Source organism: Mirounga angustirostris, unplaced genomic scaffold, assembly GCF_029215605.1.
Source record: "Mirounga angustirostris isolate CCGP_5_RB_7025 unplaced genomic scaffold, mMirAng1.0.hap1 SCAF_5, whole genome shotgun sequence".
Lineage (NCBI taxonomy): Eukaryota > Metazoa > Chordata > Mammalia > Carnivora > Phocidae > Mirounga > Mirounga angustirostris.
Window position 1 is genome coordinate 172,028,690 of NW_026991713.1, and position 24,645 is coordinate 172,053,334.

Below are 24,645 nucleotides of genomic sequence, written 5' to 3' on the forward strand. Positions count from 1 at the left end.
GCCACAGTGTGGACTTTTTACTTAAGGATTACCCAAAAAAATATGAAACACACTGGTCTTGCTGCTCACCCAGTGTAGTATATTCTGAAATGCAAAGGCTCATCTTTCCAGGGAGCCGCCCAGGCCTCGCCAGGCACAGGTGGTAGGGAGGGCAGGGCCACACGGGGCCAAGGGCCTGGGTACAGTGTCAGAAGAACAGGGTCTTGAGTCCCGGCTCCAGCACCAACATAGGTGCACTACCATGGCCACTGACTTAACCTCTGTGCCTCAGTTTCCTTGTCTGCAGAGTGGGGAGAATAAATCTTGGTTGCTGTGAGTGGTGATGGAGCCCCCAGATTGGCAACACCACTTCTCAGACGGGGAAACTGACCAAGCTCAGAGCCAGGCCCCTACAGAACCCCACCAAGGGTAAAATGACACCCCAGCACGATGCCTGGGGCCGCACAGCCAGTGGAAAGAATGCATGCTTGGAAGGAACAGAGACTCGGGTCTGAAGCCAGCCCTGGGGCATGCTTGCTGGATGACCTGGAGGTGGGTTCCTTAAACTATTTACACCTCGGTCTCTTCATCTGTCTAGGGAATAACTCCCTCCTTGCTGAACTGTGAAAATGAACCACGAGAATCTCCCACATCAAGTAGCTGGTACAGTCAGGAGGGTACAGAATCAAGTAAACATCAGAAACTTTTCTGGAGACGATCCAAAGGCAGCATTCTCTTCCCAGTGCCCCATACACTGTCCTCCTCTGATTCAAGTCTTGGGGACAGAGAGACACTTAAACAACATCTAAGATACCACGGTGGCAACAGCCTGCTCATGAACAACCCACTAGCCTGTGTCCCGGGAATGTACAAGCTAATGATTTAGAAATAAACATGGACCATTAACAGAATTTCCAAATCGATGTGCTCTGCTGGACTACAGGCTGGTAAGGACCAGCAAGAGCTACAGGGACAAGAGACTGGCCCTGTCTCACTCTGCATCTTTCAAGAGCAAAACATGATTCACAGAGCCGCGTGACCCACCGGAAGCCAAAGGAGAATGACCAAGATCCCATCCAAAGCAGACACATACGTGGCCACAGCTTTGGAGTTCTAACTTTAATTGAACACAGCCACGTGAAAGGAAGGCATACATTTTCTTTTTTTTGAAGATTTTATTTATTTTTTTGACAGAGAGAGACATAGCGAGAGCAGGAACACAAGCAGGGGGAGTGGGAGAGGGAGAAGCAGGCTTCCCGCAGAGCAGGGAGCCCGATGCGGGACTCGATCCCGGGACTCCAGGATCATGACCTGAGCCGAAGGCAGACGCTTAACGACTGAGCCACCCAGGCACCCGAAGGCATATATTTTCTAAAGCGAGATCACAGTGGCAAAAGCATGTTTGCTATGAGCCCTGTGGGAGACACGAGAGGACCCCAGGGGGGAGGGAGCCCCTCTCCCAGCAGCCTGGTCACCCTTGGAGCAATGCGGAGGGAGGAGAGACGGGGAGCAGGTGTGGGAGCCCAGCTGCCACCACCAGCTTTCTTTCTCAAGGTCACATTCCATCATAACTTCCAACTCGCACACGGAGTCCAGTGAGGAAGAATCACATCCATGATACTTCCCATCACAGGGAACAGAACGAGGCTAACTGGAAATCTCTACATGGCTCGAAGCAGGATGAACGAATCCCACAGGGCAGTTTTGGTTGGTTACGAAGGCAATGCAGCGTAGATGTGGGTAACAACACACAGTTGCTTCTTATATAAACCGGTGGAAATATTCCTTAGCTACCTGCCCCCTGCCTTGACCAAATGTCTAGGAGAAGAAAACTGGAGAGAAGTCCAGAGAAGATAGTGCCATGAAGAATGAGAGGGGAAATAAAGATGTGGGGCCACGGAGAAGAGATCTGTGGCAGAGGACAGCGTGAGAAATATTGTAAAGACCGTGAAAACAGTAACTAGCATCTCTATCTCCCTTTACCGTTGGCCGCGCACATCTGACGTGCTGGCTGTCACTGTGTATCTGAAGAGCTGCTGTTGGGAAGCAGGATTAGCGATCCACTCTCTCCCCAGAGTGCAAAACCAGAACCAAGAGGTAGAAGCTACGAGGCAGATAACAGCTTCCCAGTGGGAAAGCCTCTGCCAACAGCATAGGGCTTCAGAGGTGGACCGTGAGGGCCGCCTGAATTGCTTACTGGTTTGTTCATTCTTTCACTCAGTCAACAGAATCATTTAAGGGGTGGCTAAAATGTGGCAGGCGGTGGGTGTGCTATCCTATCCTCTGGGGCCAGAACCGACCCCCGTCCCCTCCAAGCCTCACAGGAAAATCACAGTGGGGCTGTGGAGGAGGATGAATGTCTACCTGAGTTTTTTTTTCTTTTTATTTTCTTACCTGAGGTTTCTGAAACACGGTTTTTGTGAACAGACAATATATGTATATCGTAAAAAATGGGAGGTATAAAAACATATACAGTGTTCAGCAAGATTGCATAATACAAGATCAATACACAAAAATCAATTGTCTTTCTATACACTAGCCATAAACCATTTGAAAGTGAGAGTTTAAAACGTTCATGGATCGGGAGACTTAATATTGTTAAGATGGCAAAAGTCCCAAATCGATCTACAGATTCGGCGCGATGCCTGTCAACATCTCAGCTGGCTTCGCTGCGGAAACTGGCAAGTTGATCCTTAAGATTTGTACTGAAATGCAAGGGATCCAAAACAGCCAAACAGTCTTGAAAAAGAAAAACAAAGGTGCGGGACTCACACTTACTAATTTCAAAACTTAACCGCAAAGCTACATTGATCAAGCATGTGTGGCATGCTTCTGCCCCTCCCGCTTGTGATGGATCTCTTGCTCTCAAAATAAAAGAATGAATGAATGAATGAATGTTACAGATACAGCTCTGCACCTCGTGTTTTGCACACTTGGGTTAAGTTTTGAGGAGGATGATGAGCTTCCTTCGCGGTGGGAGGGCGGGGACTGCATGGGGAAGAGGAGCCTGGGCAAAGATGGAGTGTGTGCTGCCTATCCAGGAGGTGCGGGGGCCTACTGGGCCTAGAGCTCAAGCGGGTTGGAGGGAGAGACGGGGTGGGGGCGGGGGGAGGAAGGGGCTAGGCCAGGGGCCCAGCTTTATGCTGAGAAGTTGGGGATGTCAATCAGGACGTGACCTGAAGTCAAGGGATCACACTGGATGGGAAGGCAACTGGGGGTAGGGTGGCGGGGAGAAAAAGGTGGAAAGAAGCTGTGTTGGGAAGGTGGGAGCCAAAGCAAGTGAGGTGAAGGAAGCAGAATTCCCAGGGTCTACTGGCAGATGCCGGTCCCCTCAGAGTTCCGGCCAGGGGGACTGGGGGCTGGCCATCTCCCCTGAGATGGGAGACACAGACAGGTGTGTGTTTGGGTGTTTGTGTGGAGGTAATAAGTCTTTGAGAAGTCACAGGGGAGCTCCCAGGAGGCGCGATGTTGAGAGAGGCCCAGGCCAAAGGCCAAGATTTGGGGCCATCAGCCCCTAAATGGCCAGACGAGGTTAACTAGGGATGGGATGGGTGTGCAGTGAGGGCCCCAGAAGGCTGTGGCTGAATTCTGGGGGTGCAGTGGATTTAGGAGATGGAAGGATCTGGAGAATGCTATGATCAAGAACTAGATCTCGCATCTGTGGGGCGTGTTTTCCATAATACAGATGAGACACAGAAAAGCTGGAAGGACCCATTCAAGGCCACGCTGGTAAAAGATGACATCAGGAGTGAAATCCAGATGTGTCTGATTCCGAACTCTGTGGTCTGTCCATTTGGTTTTCTCTGCAGCTCTAGGCCTCCTCCCTGGGAAGGAGCTGCCGCAGGCCTGGGTAAGAGGGGACAGAGGACAGAAGCCGGGAGACAGTGTGAAGGAGGAAGGAGCGGCACAGGTGCCCAGCGTGAACACCGTGAGTCCTCCCAGCCAGGCCTCCGGGCCCCACGTGCCCGCAGAAGGACGCTACTGTACTCCTACGTCAGTAGCACGTGTCCACCACTTTTCAAGAAAACACCCACTCCGAGGTCGGTCCCGGGAGGATGCCAGGCCCTGGGTCTCCGGGTCAGACTTGCCCTCCCAAGTTCCTGGACTCCAGGCCTGAGGATGGAAGGGGCTCGAGTCTGGAGGTGGAGGAGCTCCCTGGGGAGCACGGCTCTGTGCCAGGTAGGTGCCAGGTCCTTCGCCCGATAGCCCCAGGGAAGAATCCTTTCCCTTGTGCGTGCTGACCGTAAGCAGCCAGGTGTCCCTCTTGTTATGCTGGAGGGCAAAGCGTAAGTCTCACCGGTCTCCCCATCTTCTCCTACTTCGGAAGCAATTTCAAGACACTTTGCAAGCTTTCTAGAATAAGCACCGGCTTTAGAGTCGGATGGTGGCGTTCAAGTCTCAGCTCTAAGGCTGGCAAGCTGTCTGGAAGTCAAGAACTTCTCTAGGCCCACTTCCTCCTCTCTACAGAAATTATCATAAAACCTCTCAGGGCTGCGCTGTTGGGCAGACGAAATCAGATAATGTATGTGAAGCTTCCAGCACATCCCTGGAGCTGAGGAGATGTTCTCCTTCCTCTTCTACCTCTCTCCAAGGGCAGCACTCAGAGCCGGCATGTTTTAGCAGAACCTGCTCTCCGGGTTAGTCTCCTTTCCCACTAGAGGGCTCAGCTAGCGCGAGCTCCCAGGTGGGCCCCACCTGACTCTTACCCCATTCTTCTGCCACTTGGTCCTCACCATGACAGGAGACGGGGCCCGGCAACAGCCCCAAGCAGTGGCAGAACGAGAAGGTCCCCGGTGAGGAGGAGAGCTGGGGTGGGGGGGTCACTGGCCCACCCGCCAGGTTCCTTCTTCATGGCTGGCAACTTGGAAGGTTCTGGAAGTTGTAGTTGGATGAAACGTTGGTCGTGCTCCCTTCCGCCAGTGGCAGGGAGTGGAAAGAGTGCAAACACCTGGGTTCTAACCCGCAAGCCTATTCAGGCCACTTGTGACCTTGAGGCTCGTCTGTGCAGGTGGCTACCAAGCGTGTGGCTAAAAGTCACGACAGGGTGGGTTCCTGCAGTCTGGGATCTGTGGCACCTGCTGGGTGGCCTTTGGCTGGGTGTAACAAGGCTCCAGGGAGCCACAGAACCCAGGATAGGTGGGACCAAGAGACAGTGAGAGGGCAGGAGTCAAGAGCGTGGAGCTGGGGGCAGGGGCAGGGAGAGCACAGACCTCACCTCCAGGTACCCACCCTGCTCCTCAAGTTCACGGCCACCCCTCCATCCTGTCACTGTGGCTGGTGATAACGTTGCTAGCAGAGGGCGGTGGGTAAGGCTGTGGGAGATCATGGCAATGGGACCTTAGAGACGTAAAACGCTGTGCAAATAATTGCCAGCAAAGAGAGCAGGGGCGCAGTCTGAAATAGACCAGGGGAGGGATGGAATGTGGGATACTCCACATGCGGGCAATGAACTCGGCTGGGCTCTCGGCTGTGATCAAACTGTCACCGAGCTCCCTCCCAGGGGCACACGCACAAGTTCATGGGCCTCCTTCTGCCCATCTGCTCCATGGTGTCAGTTTCACGTAAGGAGTTACTGCATTAAATTGATGGAACACGAGTAAAACCTAATTAACGTCCAGATTGAGTCTTTCCAAGGGAAGAGAGAGCTGCAGAAAATAAAATATCCTAATAATTTAAATTCCACAGTACTCAAATAAATACTATGTGACTATTACAACCTGGGACTGATTCTAGTCCGGGGGGGAAAAAAAAAACCAAACCAACAAACTATGAGACAAATACTACTTCTTGTCGTCGTTCAAATCTATTTCCCCCAATCCTTCACATTCGTCATATGAGGGAAAAGAGGCACTGAGAGGTCAACAGACTTGGTGAAAGCCAAGGTCACTGGTAAGTCAGGCTTCAAACTGAGGCCTTATAACTCTGGGCCCTTATTTTCTTATCACAACTGCCTCCTGGTCTTACATGATTCCCTGCAAAGTTCTGGGAGTGTAAGCAGATAAAACAGGGCCTTTTTTATGGACAGAGAATGCTTTTGATTTATACACTGGGGGTGTTAACTCTCCATCTTGCCATCCATCCATCCATTTGCTCATCCACCCAAAACCCACCCACCCATCCATCCATCCACCCACCCACCCAAAGTTTACTGAGGGCCTGCTGTGTGCCCAGCACTGTGCCACATGAGGACACAGACCCCGCTCAACTATTAAGCACCATGAAAGCAGCATGTGAGTTAGTTACCTACAGCTACAGACCACAGTCTAGTTCAGGTCCAGCCCGGCACATAGTAGGTGTTCAGTAAATAACAACTGAATGAAAGAATGAATGAGAAAACCCCGTCCTCCAGAAGCTTATGGTCTGGAAGGGGAGACAGCCTTATAGAGTGTGACCTGAGTCAGTGTGACCAGGGTCATCTCCTGGCCTGAACAGTGTGGGGGAGCAGCTAAGCAGGTGGCCTCTGCCAAGGTGACCCCCACCGGCTGGCGACAAGACCACTCTGGTGGCTCCAGGAGCAGGCGTGCCTGGACACGGAGCCTGCTTCCCGAGCGGGCGAGGAGCCAAAGTGCAGGGGGCAAGACCTGGGGCTCCTCTCGGGCACCTGCACAGGTCCCTTCAGCGTGCGGGCCCTCGAATTCCTTTCCTGTGACCCTCCGGTCTCTAGAGGCTCCGGTGCTGAGCCAACTCTGCCAACACAGCTTTGGACTCCCTTCTTCTAGAACCCTCTGACTGCCCCTTCTCCATTCCAACTCAGTTCATTTCAGTTCACCCAACGCTTCCCGGGGACCTGCCGTGTGCCGGAAAACCGTCCGAGCCCTCCTTCGGGAGCAGGGTCTGCTGGCAAACCCTGCAGGAGCCCCCGAATTCGGGGGGCCTGTCTCAGGGCCTCCGGCAGAGGGAAATGAAAGCGGGGGAGGGCCCACCGCACGTGGGTCCGTGCTAAGAACATCCAAGGCCTCCGCCGCCGGTTACCAAGAGGATGTTAAAAATAATTATCCACTGAAAATATTAGATTTGCTCTGGATTGTTCATTACATACAATGGCTTAATAGGACTTTTATTGAATAGCTGCAGAGCTCTGGGCCGAAATCAATTTGCCATACACTCGGAATTTTGATGTATGCTGTTGACTTCCACAACACGGAGCAATTTGTAATAGCTTTGGCTCGCTGTTGTTTCCAAAGCTCCTGCTACATCACAAGCATTTATTTCTGACCACAAAATTACATTTATTCAACAGAAAGCAGCTCCGGGTCTTTAAGAGGTTAACTTCTGGAGGGCTTGGCGGCCGGCCAGCCCCCGGCGGAGGCGCAGCGCGGGTGCGGTGGCCCACGGGGTGGCGGCCGCGCCGGGCGGGCGGCCGTGATGAATGGGCCGCTGAGTGCGCCCCTTTCCACATGCACACGGCCCGCTCCCCTGCTTCCATAGATCAGGGGCTTAGCCTCCACATATCTGACTGAAATTGAATTTGGCTTCTCTCTCAACCGTTCATTTCCTATGTGAGGCAAGGTTATATCCTTTTCTGCATGAGCAGAACCAAACCAGCTGCAGCTTCAGAGAGAATGTGTTTTCAATTAGGAAGCTGGCCTGAAACACTGAACCACAGTCCTGCAGCTCCCCTAATTGAGCCGTCATGGAGGGAGCCTCCAGGAAGACATCGTACAGCGCCGGGCCTTCGGACGGCACTGCAAGGTAATTAAAACACTGTCGCGGTCACCACCACGGCCACCGCAAGTGCCACCACTGTCCCCTCACCCTCAGGTACCACACACGTGAAAAGGCCTGAGAGTCTGCAGGTGGCTGTGTGGGCTGAGAAACAAGTGCCCCCTTCCCCCCCCCCCAGGATAGGGGTCAGGACAGCAGGTGAGGTTGGGGTCCTCGTGAAGGCCGGTCTGCTCCATACTCACCTGTCAGGGACACTGGGTCCCAACTCACAGATGGCCCTGGCGCCCCTGAGAGGAGAAGCAGACTTAGCTGTACTTGTGGGTCCCCAGGAACCTAGCAGGGAGCCTCGCACACAGCACCTGCTGAGTACTTATTGACGGGGAAGGACGTGAGAGGGTGACACATTCGGCGAAGGAGGTCTTGCTGAGCCAGCGCGGTAGGGCAAGGGAGAGGGTATGAAGTCGAAGAGAAGATGCGGGCCTCAAAGGAAAAAGGGAGAAACTCGGGCTGAGATGGGTCTTCAAGGATGAAAATGATTCTTACAGGTGAGGAAGAGCAGAAGGTTCTAAAAACGGAGGCCAAGACTTTAGGAGAGGGTCAGAGGCAGGAAACCACAAGGCATGTTCAGGGACAGGAAACGGACCAGTCTGGCCAGAGCAGAAGCCAAGGATTGAAAGCCTGGAAATACTTTGAAAGCTCCGTCACGGAGGGCCCTACCTGCCCATGTCAGGTGCTTGCCCGGCCAGAGCCACAGAACTTGGCCTTGAGAGGAAGTGCCCATGCGGGGAATCCAGCCCAGTGGTTCCTACGAGCAGCTACGCATGAGCATCGGGTGTGGACTTTGTCAAATTCCAGCTGCTTAGGCCCAGCCCTGGGCAGCTGAATCGGAACCTCACGGGGAGAAGCCGGGGAGCAGAATTTCTGGGAACACGTGGGTGATTCTCAGGCAGCCCGGTGGACCCTCCAAGGACCAGCTTGAGGAACCAGCAGTCTGGCCTAACACCAGCCTGCCCATGAAAGTACGGCACTGGCTGAATGTAGGCACGACGGGGCCTTGAAGAAGAATGGGTACGAGCAGACCACACTCCTGACACGGTGGTCCTCTGCCCCTGTTTGAATACTCCCAGTGACAGGAGGCTCACTCCCTTAGATGAGCGCTCACTCCATTTCTGAGTGGCTCTAACTGCTGACAAAGGTCCTCTCCTGTTCTGCTGATGACGGTCAACCCAAGATCAGTCCACTGAGTCATACTGTTCTTCAGAGCTACGGGGCTCCTTGCCGACTCTCTCACTCACCCACGCATTTTACAGAAGAGCAAAGTCAGGGGGAAAGAGGCTTGGGAGCTGCCCGAGGTCACAGGAGAGTGAGCGGCAGGGCCTGGGCTGGCTCCCAGGTCCTTCCAACTCCCTGTGACATGTTCTCTGGAGTAAAGTACTTGGACGTTCTGGCTTTATTTAGACGTGGCCTTTAGATCTGAGCACTGAAGTACGTACAGCTCAACCAACCCTGGCTACACGACATCCTCGAAACTCTCCGCAACTTTTAACGAATTCACAGACTATTTACCCACCGTGAATCTGTTTCATCTCTTTGTTGATTAAAATCTGTCAAACGGCCCTACCTGTGTGCACAGGGCCTGCCTTCCTCCCTCATTCCCTCAGCCTTTCTTCTGGCGCCCGGTCACCTGGACCGCTGTCCCCGCTCAGCCTGCCCCACCGGACGCTCCGTCACCAGCCTGGAGCCTGTCTGACTCCTCTCATCTCTCCGGTCTCAGTCCACACGCCACCTCCCGGGAGAGGCCTCCCAGACCACAATGGTCTCAGAAGCAGCCACCCTGCTCCACCTGCTTTCCCATCTGAATTCCTTCACAGTGTGTGTCCCCGTCTGACATGACTCCATCTTTACTACGTTTCCCTTCATCAGGACATAGCCTTCAAGGCAGCAGGGGCTTGGCTGACTGTATCCAGGGTTATATCCTTAGCTGCTATTTGGCCCAGGGCTGTACGTAGTCAGAGGGTTTCACTGAATGAAGAACGAAACAGACAGCAGAGAGCAAAACCCAGCACCAGAGGTGATGTGGGGTTTCACGTGGCCTGCCTGCAGCTCAGTCTTGCTGGTGCGTGGACCTTCAGTACAGAGGCAAGTTTCAAGTGATCTGGTCCCTCGTGTGGGCCAGGCGGCAGGTGACACAGGCAGGAAGCCATCTGCAGCTCGCCGGGGGGCGCAGATCAGGCTGTAGCAAAGTGTGTCTGCACGTGGTTATGGACATTTACATCCATGGGGGACAAGGCGTGGAGGGCAGCGTCCACACAGGAAGGGCTGGTCAGAAGAGGAGCGGAGTCTAAGGAACATTTGCAAAAGCACTTTGCATAAGATGACCACCCCCTGTCCTTATCAAAGACTGGGGAGGGTGACTACGATGATGGAGGGCAGAAGGCGCCACTTCCCCGTTCCCTGAGCAGTATCAGAGGTGCCAATATGGGCCCCAGTCCTGCCATGGTCACCCATGTACCTCTGGGTAGGTCCTTTCCCTCTCAGGGCGAAAGGACCTCCTCCTTGTCTGTAAAATAAAGATACTGCTCCCCCCGCCCCATCCAGTGGACACCTACTGCATGCGCACTAGGGCCAGGGGGGTGGATACACAGAGGCCATAGAGACGTAGAAAGTCTAGAGAGAGCGCATGGACACAAACAAATCCACAAAGACAAAGAGAAAAGCACTCTGGCCGAAAGGAGAAGGTCCTACAAGAGAAATAGGAAGAGGGCCTTGGTCAGAGACCTCTTGAGGGCCTCACAGCTGAAGCGAGCACCAAGAAGGGAGTAGGAGGGGGCTGGGCAGGGGGTGGGCCACAGCCAGGCTGGGGACCCTGAAGGCGGAGGTCAGTAAGCAGGAAGGGACGTGCTCGTGCTGCTGGCTGACCCGCAGAGCGAAGGTGCGGGTGGACTGGGCGGGAGCTGGAACAGAGACACATGACAGCTTTGGACAGGCTGTGGGTGGTAGGGATGGGAAGATGCAGGCAGATGAGGGCACTGGGAGGAAGGAAGGAGGAGAGTGGGGCGGACGGGAGGGAGAAGGTGTCCTAGATTTCCAGCTAAGGCTGCCAAGCGGATTGCAGGGCCATTCCTGAGGAGGGAAAGGAGGCAGCAGGAGACCCCAGCAGGGATGGGAGCTGGAGTGGGACAGTTGTGGGCTCAGAGTCCTTTCCTGTGGATCACCTAAGTGGTAAGATGCAAGAGGCGGTCTCCTATGGGCCTGGAACGTAAAGGAGATGGAGTTAGAGACAGACACCTGAGTTTAGAGCAGATGGGTCCCAGGAGATTATACCGCACAGAACGCCATCACTCAGAGGTCTGGATGCCAAGGAGCTGCCCAAGAAGACTGAAAATCAATAGCCAGAGAAGTGGATGGAAAACCTGGAGGACATACTATCGTGGGATGCCAAAAGAAGGGACCAACATCGAGAGGAGCTGTCGGGCAGGCTGAATGTCCCTGATTTGAGAGAGCTGAGGACTACAAGGGTCAAGGGAGAGGGGACAGATGCCACACCGGGGTGGGTCGAAGAGTAAAGGGCACACATGGGAGTGGAGACAACTCTCTGGAGGAGCCTGGCCCAGAGGGTTTGGGCGATAAGGCAGGCGCTCGCCTGCTCACTCTGTCTCAAGATGGAACCTACTAGTGCTTACAGAATGCAGATGAGCAGGCACTGAAGACCCAGGACGGGGGTCCCTGCCAGGCGGTGGCACCTCAAAAGGCAAGAGAAGGGGCGCCTGGGTGGCTCAGTCATTGGGCGTCTGCCTTCAGCTTAGGTCATGATCCCAGGGTCCTGGGATTGAGCCCCGCATCGGGCTCCCTGCTCTGCAGGAAGCCTGCTTCTCCCTCTCCCACTCCCCCTGCTTGTGTTCCTTCTCTCGCTGTGTCTCTGTGTCAAATAAGTAAAAAATCTTAAAAAAGGCAAGAGAAGATGGGGCAGTGACTTCCCAATGTGGTGAGGACGGGGCGAGCTTATGTTCGGAAACACCCAGCACAGCACTTGGACTTGCTTCGCTTCCCACAAATGCCATTTTGGACACTCCCACAAATGTGCCTTACCCCTCGGCCTTCCCAAATGCACGGCCTCACTGGAAGCATCCACTTGCCTGGAGGTTAAAATCTACCATACGTGAAATACAAAGAGAGGGGAAAATATTTAGCTGCTCACACGCAAAAATACAATCCTGTAGCCACTGCCTCATAAGCACGAGTCTTTCTTTCTTGAAAAAAGTCGTTCATGCTTACAAAAGAATACATGAAGTATAAAAAAAACCAAAAACGAGCACCTGTGAGTAGGAACACTGCCGTGACCTTTGAAACCTCCTTTGGGCCTAGCTATGCTAACCTGTATTCTGAATTTCCTACTTAACCTTTTCTTTATGGTTTTATTACATAATAAAATATGCCCATACCCCTGAATGATGTCAGCTCAGTATGCCCATTTTCACGTGTCATTCACTTCCCCTGCTAGAACTAGAACGCTCTTTGCCTGTTCTTTCTACTGCTGATGGAAAATGGGTTGTTTCCGCTTGTTGACGAATTTCAAACACTCCTGCCCTGGCTTCCTGGGGCCCATTCAGCTTATTTAGAATTTCTACTCAGGAGTGGAAGTGTGGGGTCAAGGTGTATGTGCTTCGGGAGCTCTACTATCTGATGCCAGAATGGTTTTCACAACAGTTACACAATTTACACTCCTATCTTGGGTATTGGATTCTGGCCAACCTGGAAGATACAAGAAAGTGGTGTTTAACTTATTTTAATTTGCATTTTCCTGATTATGAGGCTGGGCATCTTGTCGTGTATTTATTGACCATTCTGATTTTCTCTGAGGATGCTGTTTGTGGCTTTTGACCATTTTCCTATTGGGATATTTGTCTTTTTCTTATGAATAAGAAAAAGTAAAAGTAAAAGTAAGAAGTATCCTATTGGGATATTTGTCTATTTCTTTTAAATAAGAAAAAGTAAAAGTTTTTAATACTTTCTTAATACTAATCCTTTGTTAACTGTGTGTGTGGCAACTGTCTCCTCCTGATCTGTCACATGCGGCCAGGATTCCCCCCGCCCCCCACAAGATCTGATTACAGTCTGGCCCTAGGGAGCACCATTCACATCAGAGACATTTGGTCTTTACTGTGAAAAAGATTCAGATAAGTCTGGATTATCCAACAGATAAACGGTCTTGAGACCTAAGGTGGAGCCTTTTCCTAATTTACACAAAGGTAAAACTGAGCCAGCAGTGCCCTAGGCTTATTCTGCCACCTTCTGTAGATTGTCTTTCCCTAATTAATAAATAGATAAGTAAATAAAGCTTTTACTTAAAACTTCTGGTTAAAATGTAACAATTTTTTCTTTTATGGTTTCCAAGAAATCCTACCCAACACAAAGTCATCATATTCTATATTTTCTTCTATAAGGTTTAAAGTTTTGCCTTAAGTCTTCATCTGTAATTTGTGTTTGCGTATGGTGTGAGGTATGGATCCAATCTCAGTCAATTCCATAAGCATAACCAATTGTCAGGGGACCATTCACTGAAAAATCCGTCCTCTGCTCACAGATCTATAGTCCCGTCTTTGCAACACTCGTGGCTTCTACATATGCACGTGTCAGTTCCTGGTTTCTTTATTCTGTCCCACCATTGTGTTTATCTATCCCTGTGCCAATCACTGTAGCTTTCGTTCTCTGGCAGGGCAAGCGCTCCACCTTGTTCTTATTTAATGCTACCTTCACCATTACTGACCACTTGCTCTCACTTATCACTTCTGGAATCAGTTTTTCAAGTTTTGTGAAAAATTCTGTTGGACTTTGGATTGGAATTCCAAAGACTCCCTCTAATCAATTTGGGGGAAACGGATTATCGTTAATAATAGTGGGAATTTCTATCCCTGCCTACCTTCTGTCCGTCTATTTAAGTCCCCCTTACTATACTTCAGTATAAATGATCTACTTTTCTCCAGAAAGAGTTCCTATGCATTATTATACTAATTTCTAGGTATTCTTTATTTTTTGTCACTAACTCTAGTTGTATCCTTTTCAGTTTTCTGTCAATGCAGAAGTATGCATATTGATTTTGTATCTAGCAACCTTGTTAAATACTTGAGGCTTGTCTGAAAAATGATAGTTTTGTTTCTTCTGTAATAATACTTGATCTCTTTCTTATCTTCCATGCTAGCTGAGACCTCCAGTACAATGTCAAGTAAAAGCAGCAATAGTACACATTCTTGCCTTGCTCCTGATTTAAGGGAGTATTTTTGATTATCACTGAGTATAATGATTGATGTAAATTTTTGGTAAATACTTTTCCCCAGGTTAAAGACGTTCCCCTCTATATCACATGGCTGGTAGGTTGGGTTTTTTTTTTTTTTTAAATCATGAATGGATGCTGAATTTTTTTTTTTAATTTTTTAATTTTTTTTTTTAAGATTTTATTTATTTGAGAGAGAGAGCACAAGAGGGGGGCGCAGGAGAGGGAGAAGCAGACTCCCTGCTGAGCAGGGAGCCCAATGTGGGACTCGATCCCAGGACTCCAGGATCATGACCTGAGCCGAAGGCAGTTGCTTAACCAACTGAGCCACCCAGGCGCCCGGATGCTGAATTTTTATATCAGATTCTTCTCTATTAAGATAATTTCTCCCTTTAATCTGCTAATGATATTAATGTGTATTAATAAATTTTACTAATGTTAAACCAAACAGCATTCTTGGGATATACGGAGCTTGATGGATTCCATTTACTAACACCCCTTTAGGGACTTCTGCGTATCTATTCATAAATACGAATGACTTTGAATTTTCTTTTCTTATGCTACTCTTGTCTGGTTTTGGTATCAAGGTTACATTAGCTTCGCAAAAGGAGGTAGGAAGTGTTCTTTCTTTTTCTATTTTCTAAAGGAGTCTGCAAAAGAGTAGAACTTGTCTGTTTCATGAATGATTGACAGGACTCTCCCAAAAACCGTCCCTACCTGATGGATACATTTTCGTAACAGTTACAAGGCTACTCAGCTTTCCACTTGTTCTTTAATCAGCTTTGGTGCATTCTAGTATTCCAGAAATGTGTCCATTTTGCCTGGGTCTTAAAATTTACTGGTATGAAATTGATCCTAATAGTCCCTTACTATCTTTTTAATCTCTGCTGTGGCTGCAAAGTTACCCTGTTTCCAGCATTAACCCTTTCTTTCCTGATTAGGAAGTCTCTTCAAAGAACCAATTTCTGGGCTGTTTGTCTCTTGGATCTTTTTTTTTTTTAGTTCTTCTATATTTTTATTATTATTCATATTTATTATTTCCTTCTCCCTGTTCTCTTTGAGCTTATTCTGTTGTACTTCTCTAATGTTTTAAGCTGATGCTCATAGGTTTTCAGTCTTTCATTTCCTCCCTGAGAGAAGCATCTAAGTTATTTCTTAAGAGGATTTTCCTCTCTGAGAACACTTGGCTTAAGCATCCAGCTCCCCTACAGCCAAGAGGAGGAGGGCCCAAGCCAACTCCTTCCCCTCCTCAACCTTTTATACCAGGACCCTCGTCAGGGAGAGAAGCAAGGAGAGGAAGAGACTATTTCCAAGACCTAGCACTTTCCTAGAGAGTGTGTCACTTCACTGAAGGGACTGTCTGAATTACTGGACTAAAATAAGTCTTAAATTGGATTGACCATTGAGGTCAACCCCTTCTCCCCGCACTGATCGCTTGGCCGGGCCTGTGAAACAGGCAAACTTAGGTACATTAATCAATCAGTCAATCACTCAATCACATTTCAGTGTGGGCTAAATTTGATGACTGGGCTATAATGATCCTGAGTGACCGATGCGATTATAGTATTGCCCGCTGTTCAATCGAGGACAGCAAATACAGTTATTCACTAGTTTCTTTTAAAGCTATTTCCCGAGCAGACGTTCTGACGCCCCTTTCTCCTTATTAACACAGCACAACCTGAAGAAAGGATGGAGGCAAAATGATTTACAAACCATCCCCGGAGGCAACCTTGCTGTTCATTTATTCCCTGCCATTTTTGAGAGCCTTAAAGCTTTTTAGTTCCTGCCATGGCTGCCTTCACATACCTTCCAGGCTAAAGGGGAAGAGAGACAAAGGGACGGGCGGCTCTCAGGCCTGATGACAAATGCGTCACAAGTCGCGTGGGTGGAATCGGGGCACACGGTGGAGGGCACCCGGCCTATCGTCTGGGGCTCAGGGAAGACCTTCCTTGAGGAAGTGGCGTCCAAGCCAAAGGGAGCCCGGCAAAGAAGTGGTTCAGCCCGTGCCAAGGCCTGGAGGCTGGCGAGCATGCCCAACGCACCAGGGCCTGGCAGAAATTCAGAATGGCGCGCATCCAGTGATAGGTGGTAAGGAGTGAAAGGAGTCTAGAAAGGGAGGCAGCTGCCCAGTCATGAGGGTCTCACCAGCCACAGGAAGCAAGGTGTCTGGATTTGCCCTGAGAACCACAAGAAAACACTGAAGGGCGTGAGCGGGACCCTGGCCGGGCTAACGTTTCCCACGACGGTACAACACACTACGAATACACCATCTCGCAGGACCTCTGAAGTCCTGTGTGAATTTCTCGCTGTCTGAAAACTGCATCTTGTTCTCAGTTTTGTTTTTTCTTTTCGGGACCTCAAATAGTGAAGTAATCTCAACAAATTGCAAGGCAAAGAACATGTTTTCACAACACCATACGTTGTTCCGGGAGGAACGCAAGCACTTTGGGATAAACTCAAAGAATATATCCAATAAATACAATTGCATTCAGCAGGCACTAATGAAGGATACAAGAGTAATCCTCTGATTAAAGAAGGCAGCATTTTAGAAAAACAAGCTGAATGGGTCCTGCCCCATCGAAGCACCGAGACACGCTGGCTTCTGACCTTACTCATCAGAAAACCGACCGTGTCATGTGGTCCCCCTCTGCTATGAACGCTCCTTCTTCAGAAACAAGTAGGAGTTAGCCCTTTCTACTCAAATTAGCTTACTAGAAAACAAATTATTTAACGTAAACATAGCAATTAGCAACGATTTAAATATTAGCAGTGCTATAAAAATATTTTTCAAATCGCTTAAAAAAAAAAAGGCAAATAAGAAATCTGGAATGTCTCTCGGGCATTTCAAATTTAATATATCTGGAAGCACACCCACTACCCCATTCAGAGTGTGGGGTAATCTATACTATAAGTGGGTTACATTCCTAAAAGTGAGAGGGTGTGAAGACAGAGTTTTATATTGAAGGAGAAATATACATGTAATATATTTTGTGTGTGGGGGGGTGGGTGTATATAAACATATATACGGCCATCCCGGAGTACAACACATGAACTCGATTGAACCCAGTTCAGGGGCAGGGCAGTTATAAAAGACATTTTGGGAGTAACTGGGGAAGATTGATCTGGGACCAAATATTAGCTACCACGGAATGAGTGTTGCTTTTCCAGGTGCGATACTCGGGCTTATGTGGCAATACTGGGGAACAACCTCTCGGAGACGTACGTGTGCATGTGTTTAGGAGCACAGAGCCGGGCTATCTGCAACTTACTTTCAAATGTGGTGAAATACTAGCGAGCGGTGAGTCTGGGTAAAGGGTGTACACGTGCTCGTTACACCAGTTCTTTCTCCTTTTATGCAGATTGGAGATTTTTCAGTCAGAACAAAAAACAAGCAAACAACCCAAGCCAGCACACTGAGCTATTTCAGTCGCAGAAACCCTAAGCCACTGGGCCTCACAAAAGCTGCTGAACGGGTCAAAGAAGAGATCGGGTCAATGCGGGCAGGTGTAAGGTGACAGTCTCACTCAGAAAACCAGCGTTTGGAGATGCATTTGTGAGGAAAGGCAATTCATGTCTGTCCAGACCTGGGGTAGTGATATCCCCCGAGCCTCCCGGGGCTGAGCACCGGAGGGCTTCCTGCGACAGGCGATGGTAAACAGAGGAGCCTTCTGTGGCGTCCCTCCTGAAACCCACAGTGGTGCCAGCATCCCTGCTCCTTCCTGCATGGCGCCCTCGCCCTCTGCTGTCACCTGCTCACTGAAGAATGTGCCAAAGGCCGGCCCCGACCTCTGCCTCTGGAGCTCTGGGCCCAGGACGCCAGCGCCCTTCCCTCGTGTCCCAGAAGTCAACCGGCTCGGCCCACCACCTCCCGTCCCTCCTGAACCTGCCATCTCACTTCCCCATGTGCTCTGGGCATCGGGAAGGTGCAAGAAAATAAAATCCTCAAGATGCTCCCGATTCGGGTTCTTCTGAGGGCTTTGAAAAAGTCTTGTTCCTGCTTCCTCAGTGTCATTACCGCTGCTATCGTTCCAACGGGAGAAGCTAAGAGCCAGGAATGGCTAACTCCACAACAGTGACAAAATGTCTGGTTTTTAAAGTTCACCCAGTCTCCACAAAGGGCTGAGAAGGAGCTGGAGTGTCACCCACCTCAACGGCTCACATCTCTGAGGGCTGCTCGCCATCTTGCCAGATGGCACGGTCCTTCTCTGGAAGGACCCAGGAGAAAGCTTTTCCTTACACTGGGCCCGAACTTACTCCCTGTGGCTGCCCGTTCTTTGTTTCAAGCCTCAAGCCAGCGAAATCCTTCTTTCCCCAGTAGCTGTGCATGAAAGCACCGGATTGCCCCACTCCATCCTTCCCACGCAGGAGGCCTCCTGGTGGCCGTGGTCCCCAGGCTAACTGAGGGAGCCAGTGAGCCTGAGGAAGTCCGTGGGCTCCTGAAGGCTCCAGTGCGGACACGCTCAGTCCACTGTGGGAAGCACAAGCATGCGGGCTGCTTTGCCCCGGAATCTACCACATCCTCTTACATCTCAGCGATGGCTTCACTTTCCATACGGGCTTTAACTGAGGACCCAGTGGAAACATCACACCAGGAAGCACAAAATCCACATGACACTGAGTTAGTGCAGCTGGGAAGGCTCCATCTGGGCAAGCACCTTCTGTCAATGGCATTTATTTAATGAGAATAAAAAGCAAACGCAATGAACTATGAAGGGTGGCTCAGGATATAAAATAAATATAAATGCTTACCTCCCCCTGGAAGCTCTTCAGCAGTGGCGCTACCTGCTTGCGCAAATCCTGGAGCAAGAGGGGTGGGTCAGGAAACAGCCATTGCAGAAGGAAAGAGAAGGGAAACATTCGTTAAGGCCTCCTAAAAACAGCTTTGAATTCAGTGATGATTATCATTAGATAAAGCAATCCTGGTACCTCCCCTGTCCATTTCCTTCATTCGTACAACATAAATCATGCTGACTGGCTCTCCGTAATTTAAATGAACTTACTTGGGAATATCACTAGATTCTCTTTCTTCCCGAGGCCCGGCTACACACACTTCATGCTGAATGTGCTATGGACTCGAGTGTTGGCTGGTGTCAGTCTGAGATAACCTGCTTAGTATAGAATAGGATCTTATATTGTACATTTGACTTGTTTGTATCTGAAAAGGATCTGGGGCCACCATCCTGCATTTTAGCTGTTTCTTTTAAGCACTGTTACTGGGGGATACGTCTGTTTTGAATCCGTGTCTGATACGGTCGGTGGAAATTTCATCCCAAGCTACCAGTACCCCTTTCATAACAACGGAACACCCCAGAGGGAAGTCTGTACGATCTCCTTGAGAATATTTTCTTTCAAATGAAGTAAGTGACTAATGCACAACATAGTGATTATAGTCAATAATACTGTATTATAAACTTCAAAGCTGCAGAGAGACGAGATCTTAACTGTGCTCAACACAAAGAAGAAAAGACAATTATGTAATGTGATAAAGGTGTGAGCTAAACACTACTCCAGCAGGAATAGTGCAAGTTTGCAAAAGTACCAACCAACCCAGGGTACACCTCCACCTTACACAACGTTACGTGTCAACTGTATCTCAATGGGAAAAAAAAAATGAAGTAACTGAGAATATGCGTCAAAGACTTTGAAATATACTCAAACAATGCAGCTCCTCCTTCATCGAGACATGGGGCAAATGAGGTATTTACTGAACATGATCTACGTGCCATATCAAATTTAATAAGTCTGGGCCAAGGCCAGGCATCTGCCTATTTTCAGGTTCCAAGGCTGATGCACACGCCAACTGATGAGTACCGGCAAACAATGGACATGGGCCGATCAACCCATAACACAGGAAGGAGGTGAAGTATTATTTCAGGATAAGAGCCCAGGTGCTATGGGGAGAGCACAGAGGAAGGATAAATTCAGATGAAGGAGGCGAGGAGCGGTTTCACAGAGGAAGTGGCATCTGGGCTGAGAAGGCGGCAGGGTCTTTGCAGGCCAGTTCTCAGTATGCCCGCCCGTGCGCACGTCCCCTCTAACCCGCCGTCGAATACACAGATGCTCCTGGGCAAATAAAGAGTCTGGACGTCTGTCTACAGCTCCTGGGTCAGAACCCGGTCCATCAGATGGAAGGCGGCGGACAGAGCCCTGATTCCAAATTCTGGCCCGGCCACTCACTCTCTGTGGGAGCCCGGGATGCCACTCTACCTCCAGAAGCTCAGTTTCCCCTCCCCAACGTGCTTAATAATACGAACCACTTTCACTACTATGAGTAACATCATAGTTACCATTCAGGGAAAAGCGTTCTAGAAAATTTAGAGTTACCCTAAATCCATGTGAGCGCACAGAAGACAGTCTTCTCTGGCACCAGGACTTTTTCAAGCCTCACTTGAAGGTGGATGAAGAGGGAACCCCCACACCCCAGAAGGGGTGGGGGATGACCCCTCGGCCTCTCTCGCTCTGGGATGCTGTGATTCTCTAAGGAGGCCCGGCCCTGGGCCTGCTCAGCGCCCCCGAGGTGAGCCGTCCTCATCAGCTGTGTGTACGTACACAGAGCCACGTGCGGTACCTGCTTGCTCTTTTGCTGACTGATGGACAGCATTCTGTGCTCCTTTAGCCTAGCACCTAACCCAAGGGCCCTTCTTCCATCCTAAGCTCGGAAACCAGCTCGCTCCCTCACAGAGCTGAGCAGCGTTAGGAAGAACGGCTCATGGTGTTTCCTGCTCCTGGGTCCTTTGTGGTTTTCCTCTGGACCAGGGCCTTTAACCATTTTGGGTCGTGAAGCCTTCTGAGAATCTGAGGAAAGCTATTCACTCGTCCCTCCGGGTTGCAACTCTGCGAATGACTTCGCTGTCGCCTTCCTGAAGCCTATCCACACGACCCAGGTTAGGAGCCAGGTTAGGACCAGGTTAGGACCCAGGTTAGGACCCCTCGTTCCGGCCTGTGCTGTCCAGTATATAGCCACCAGCTAGTTATACTTAAACATAACTTAATTAAACCGAATTTAAAAATTCAGTTCCGGGCGCCTGGGTGGCTCAGTTGGTTAAGCAACTGCCTTCAGCTCAGGTCATGATCCCAGGGGCCTGGGATCGAGCCCCACATCGGGCTCCCTGCTCTGCGGGAAGCCTGCTTCTCCCTCTCCCACTCCCCCTGCTTGTGTTCCCTCTCTCGCTATGTCTCTCTCTGTCAAATAAATAAATAAAATCTTTAAAAAAAAAAAAATAAATAAATAAATAAATAAAATAAATAAAAATTCAGTTCCTTCGGTTGTAGAAGCCACGTTACAAGGACTCAGCAGCCACATGAGGCTGGCGGCTACCAGGCCAGAGGGCACAGATCCGGGGCTCCTCCTCACTGCAGAGCAATCCATCTATCAGACGGGGCTATGCCGTAAGCTCTCTGCCAAACACAGCTAACCCACATTGTTTTGTACTGTGACCCTGTGCAAGTACTTGATCAAGAAATGTTATCATTTCCCTTTTAATGATACGTTTTCCTATAGGTCGCATTCCTAAGGGTGATACCATTATTTCCCCAGAGAAGGCAGTACTTTTGTTTCTCTGCCCCAACCCTTTCTATGTTCTTACACCAAGTTCAATGACAAAAAAAGCTGTCAGAGTCTTTATCAGCCTCTTCCTAAATAAATAAGGCCATCTGTGATAGACAGTCCTCAAAGATGCCCATGTCCTGATCCCTGGGGCCTGGGGCTCTATTAGGTTAGGGACTCAGCAGCTATGAGTAACTTAGGGACCCTGAGCTGGGGAGACGAGCCTGGTTGGCCCAAGGGGGCCAGAGGCAGGAAGGAGGGCAAGAATACTCCTTTAGCCCGAGTTCTTCTCCGGGGGACAGAGGAAACAATGTACACCAAAAGCCGTAAGTGGGGAACCAGGGATGAAAAGGGTGAAGAATGAGGGGGATCACCGTCGGATCCCAGCCAAGATCAGTGGTAAAAGCCCATGTTGTAACCACAAGAAATGAGCCACGCTCCTTTGTCAGAAACCTGGGACCACAGGTTATGACGTGGGAAGTCTAACGTGAACAGCCCACTGTGTGTTGGGGATAGGGTGACATGGAGGGCAAGGTGGCAGTAGAGAGAGCCTGGGGACTCTAGGGGGGGACCAGGCTGGTCCCCTGCCCTCCTCATCCGTCCCTGGGGCAAGGACAGACAGGCAGGATGAGCGCACCGCACTGCTCTGGTCACAAAATTGCAAACACAAGATGATGGATGGAGTTTGCCTGTTGTTTGTTTTCCAAAAAGGCTGACTTTGAGGAAGGCAGCTGGTTAATGAGGTGCGGCTGTATTCTCCAGTCTTCCCGCCAAGCAGCCCGGTGCTAGGGTTCGCATCCTAGTGGGTAAAGAGCTGGCGAACATTCATGAAGCGGTGCTGGCCCAGTCCATGGCACGCAAGCCCGGCTTTCACAGATATGCTGCAAATCTTCCTGTCAAGAGGCCACAAACCGGGGCGCCTGAGTGGCTCAGTCGGTTAAGCGTCCAACTCTGGGTTTTGGCTCAGATCATGATCGCAGGGTCACGAGATCGAGCCCCGCATGGGGCTCTACCCTCAGCAGGGAGTCTGCCTAAGGATTCTCTTTCTCCCTCTGCCCCCACTCTCTCTAATAAATAAATAAATCTTAAAAAAAAAAAAAAAAAGAGGCCATAAACCCATGTTCATCTATTACGTAAAAATAAGATGTAAACAGTTCAAGGACAGTAACTTCAATGTGATACTTGTCCAACAACCATTCGAGCCCTGGGCTTCGGGATGGCCCCTCGCTTTCCAGGGAGCTATGGCTGAGCGCCCACCCCACCCACACATGGTCTGCAGGCCTGCCTCGCTGGGTCTGACAGCTGGTGGCATCTGATGGCCCTTGGGCTCTGGAGAGGGGACTCCTAAGGCTTTCCACGGGTCCAGATCTGGCTGCTGAGAGCTGGAAGCCAGGCCCCCCAGTGTCACAGGACGTGTTTCCTGTTGCTTCTCACTGTGAGTCTATAAAGGCAGCTGTGATTGTAAGAGTGCATCCTCTTCTTTCCAGACTAGGGGCTGCTTGAGGGCAGGGAGTGGGTTTGAGGCCCCCCGCCCCCAGCACCCCAGGTGGCATCGCCGGCAGCCAGCGCCGGGCTGGACAATATTTTGCTGAGGAAATCCAGGCACAAGAGGTTTTAAACCTTGAGTGGGTCAGTCATTCCTTTCCCCAGAGGGTCAGTCCACCACACGCAGGACGGGGGCAGGGCTGTAGGTGTGGCCCCCCCGGGTTACCGGGCGCCCTCTGTGGCCCCCGGCCTGGGTTGGCACCGACACGAGGTTGCTCCCGAGAGACTGAATGCCATGTTGGGCTACATTTACAGGAGCGCTCACCTCAGTCCCCTGCGTGTCTGGAACGGGGCCTGGCACACAGAGGGACCTCAGAAGACACAGAGTGGGTGCATGAGTAAGAGGAAGACAGGCAGCTGAACAATCCCTCAGAGGGCATCAAGACCTGGCCGCGCGAGAGGGTGCCTGCATCAGGGCCAAAAACCAGGCGCCGACCACCTACGTAACTTAAAATTGCCCACGGTTACACTGACAAAGCAAAAAGAAACAGATGAAATGAGTCCATCCAAAATATTTTCATCTCCCATATAATCAATATAAAAATGATTTTAATTTATTTTTATTATTTACTTAATTGACAAAGAACGATACTTCTTTTTCTGGTGTTAAAGCCTCTGAAATCTGCATTTTACGCCTCGGCACATCTCACTTTGGACCGGCCACATGTCAAGTGCTCCCTCCACTGACCCCCCGTCACCCCACCATCTCATGGAGCAGCTCAGGGCTAAGAGAGGCAGTCACCATGCATCAGGGCTCTCTTGGGAGAGAGGGTCGAGGCTGGCCAGCACCACCCCCCCCCAGATGGTCAGAGGGAGATGTGAGAGAACAAGAATCAAGAGAAGCAGGAGGAGAGCCAGAGGAATAGATGCATCACAGACGTGAGGCGCAAGAAAACCACTGGGTTTAGCAGCCAGGGAGTTCCTGGTGGCCTTGAGGGTGCCCCAAATGGACTGGGGGTGGAACACAACCTGTGAGGGGTGGAGGTGCTGGGGTTCTGAGCTCTAAGGAGAGGGGGGGGGGGGCGGTGAGGAAGAAGGTCTCAGGCCAAGTTAACACCAGTTCTTGTGACTGAGCGTGTGACACACAGCAGCCCTGCCAAGAGAAGGGAGAGACACCCACATTTTACAGCCGAGGATACGTGAGGCTCAGAAGGGCAAGAACACTTATCCAAGGTCACACGGCTGGCAGTGAGGACGTAACCCCAGCTCTCCAAGGCCTGGGCCACAGTGAGATTCTGTGAAGGAATCAACCACCTTGGCCAGGTGTGGGCACAGGGGTGACACTGGGGGGCCACCTGGTCAGTGACATAGGGCGGGGCACACACCTATCACTCAGGAGTCTTACAACGGGCCCGGACTCGGAGGGGAAATGGTGAAACTGGACAGGGTCATGGAACGTGGAAGGTGGCAGGGCCGAGGCATTTGGGACCCCCGTGGATGACAGAAGAGGGGTCAGGGCGTGAGTGCAGGGAGGCCTTGGTGCGGGTACAAGACCCAGACACCCTGGAGGTCAGCCCACCAAACAGTACCTCCTGCTGGGCTTGCCCTCAGTCGACCCCACAGCCCACCAAGCTGGCTCCAGGCCCGCCTCACGAAAACAGCAACTTGGACAAGTAGAAGAGACGATAGAAGTGTCCCT

The 24,645-nt window shown here is 50.7% G+C and overlaps 1 protein-coding gene across 9 annotated transcripts in view; it reads right to left on the minus strand.

Annotated features, from left to right (window-relative positions):
* Positions 1 to 24,645, minus strand: part of CUX1 (cut like homeobox 1) — a 353,404-nt gene that overhangs the window by 170,037 nt on the left and 158,722 nt on the right. For all 9 annotated transcript variants that reach the window (XM_045875616.3, XM_045875615.3, XM_045875614.3 and 6 more), the window contains exon 3: positions 18,665 to 18,712. In XM_045875616.3, the coding sequence (XP_045731572.1) occupies positions 18,665 to 18,712 (48 nt within the window). The remainder of the gene's footprint in view (positions 1 to 18,664; positions 18,713 to 24,645) is intronic.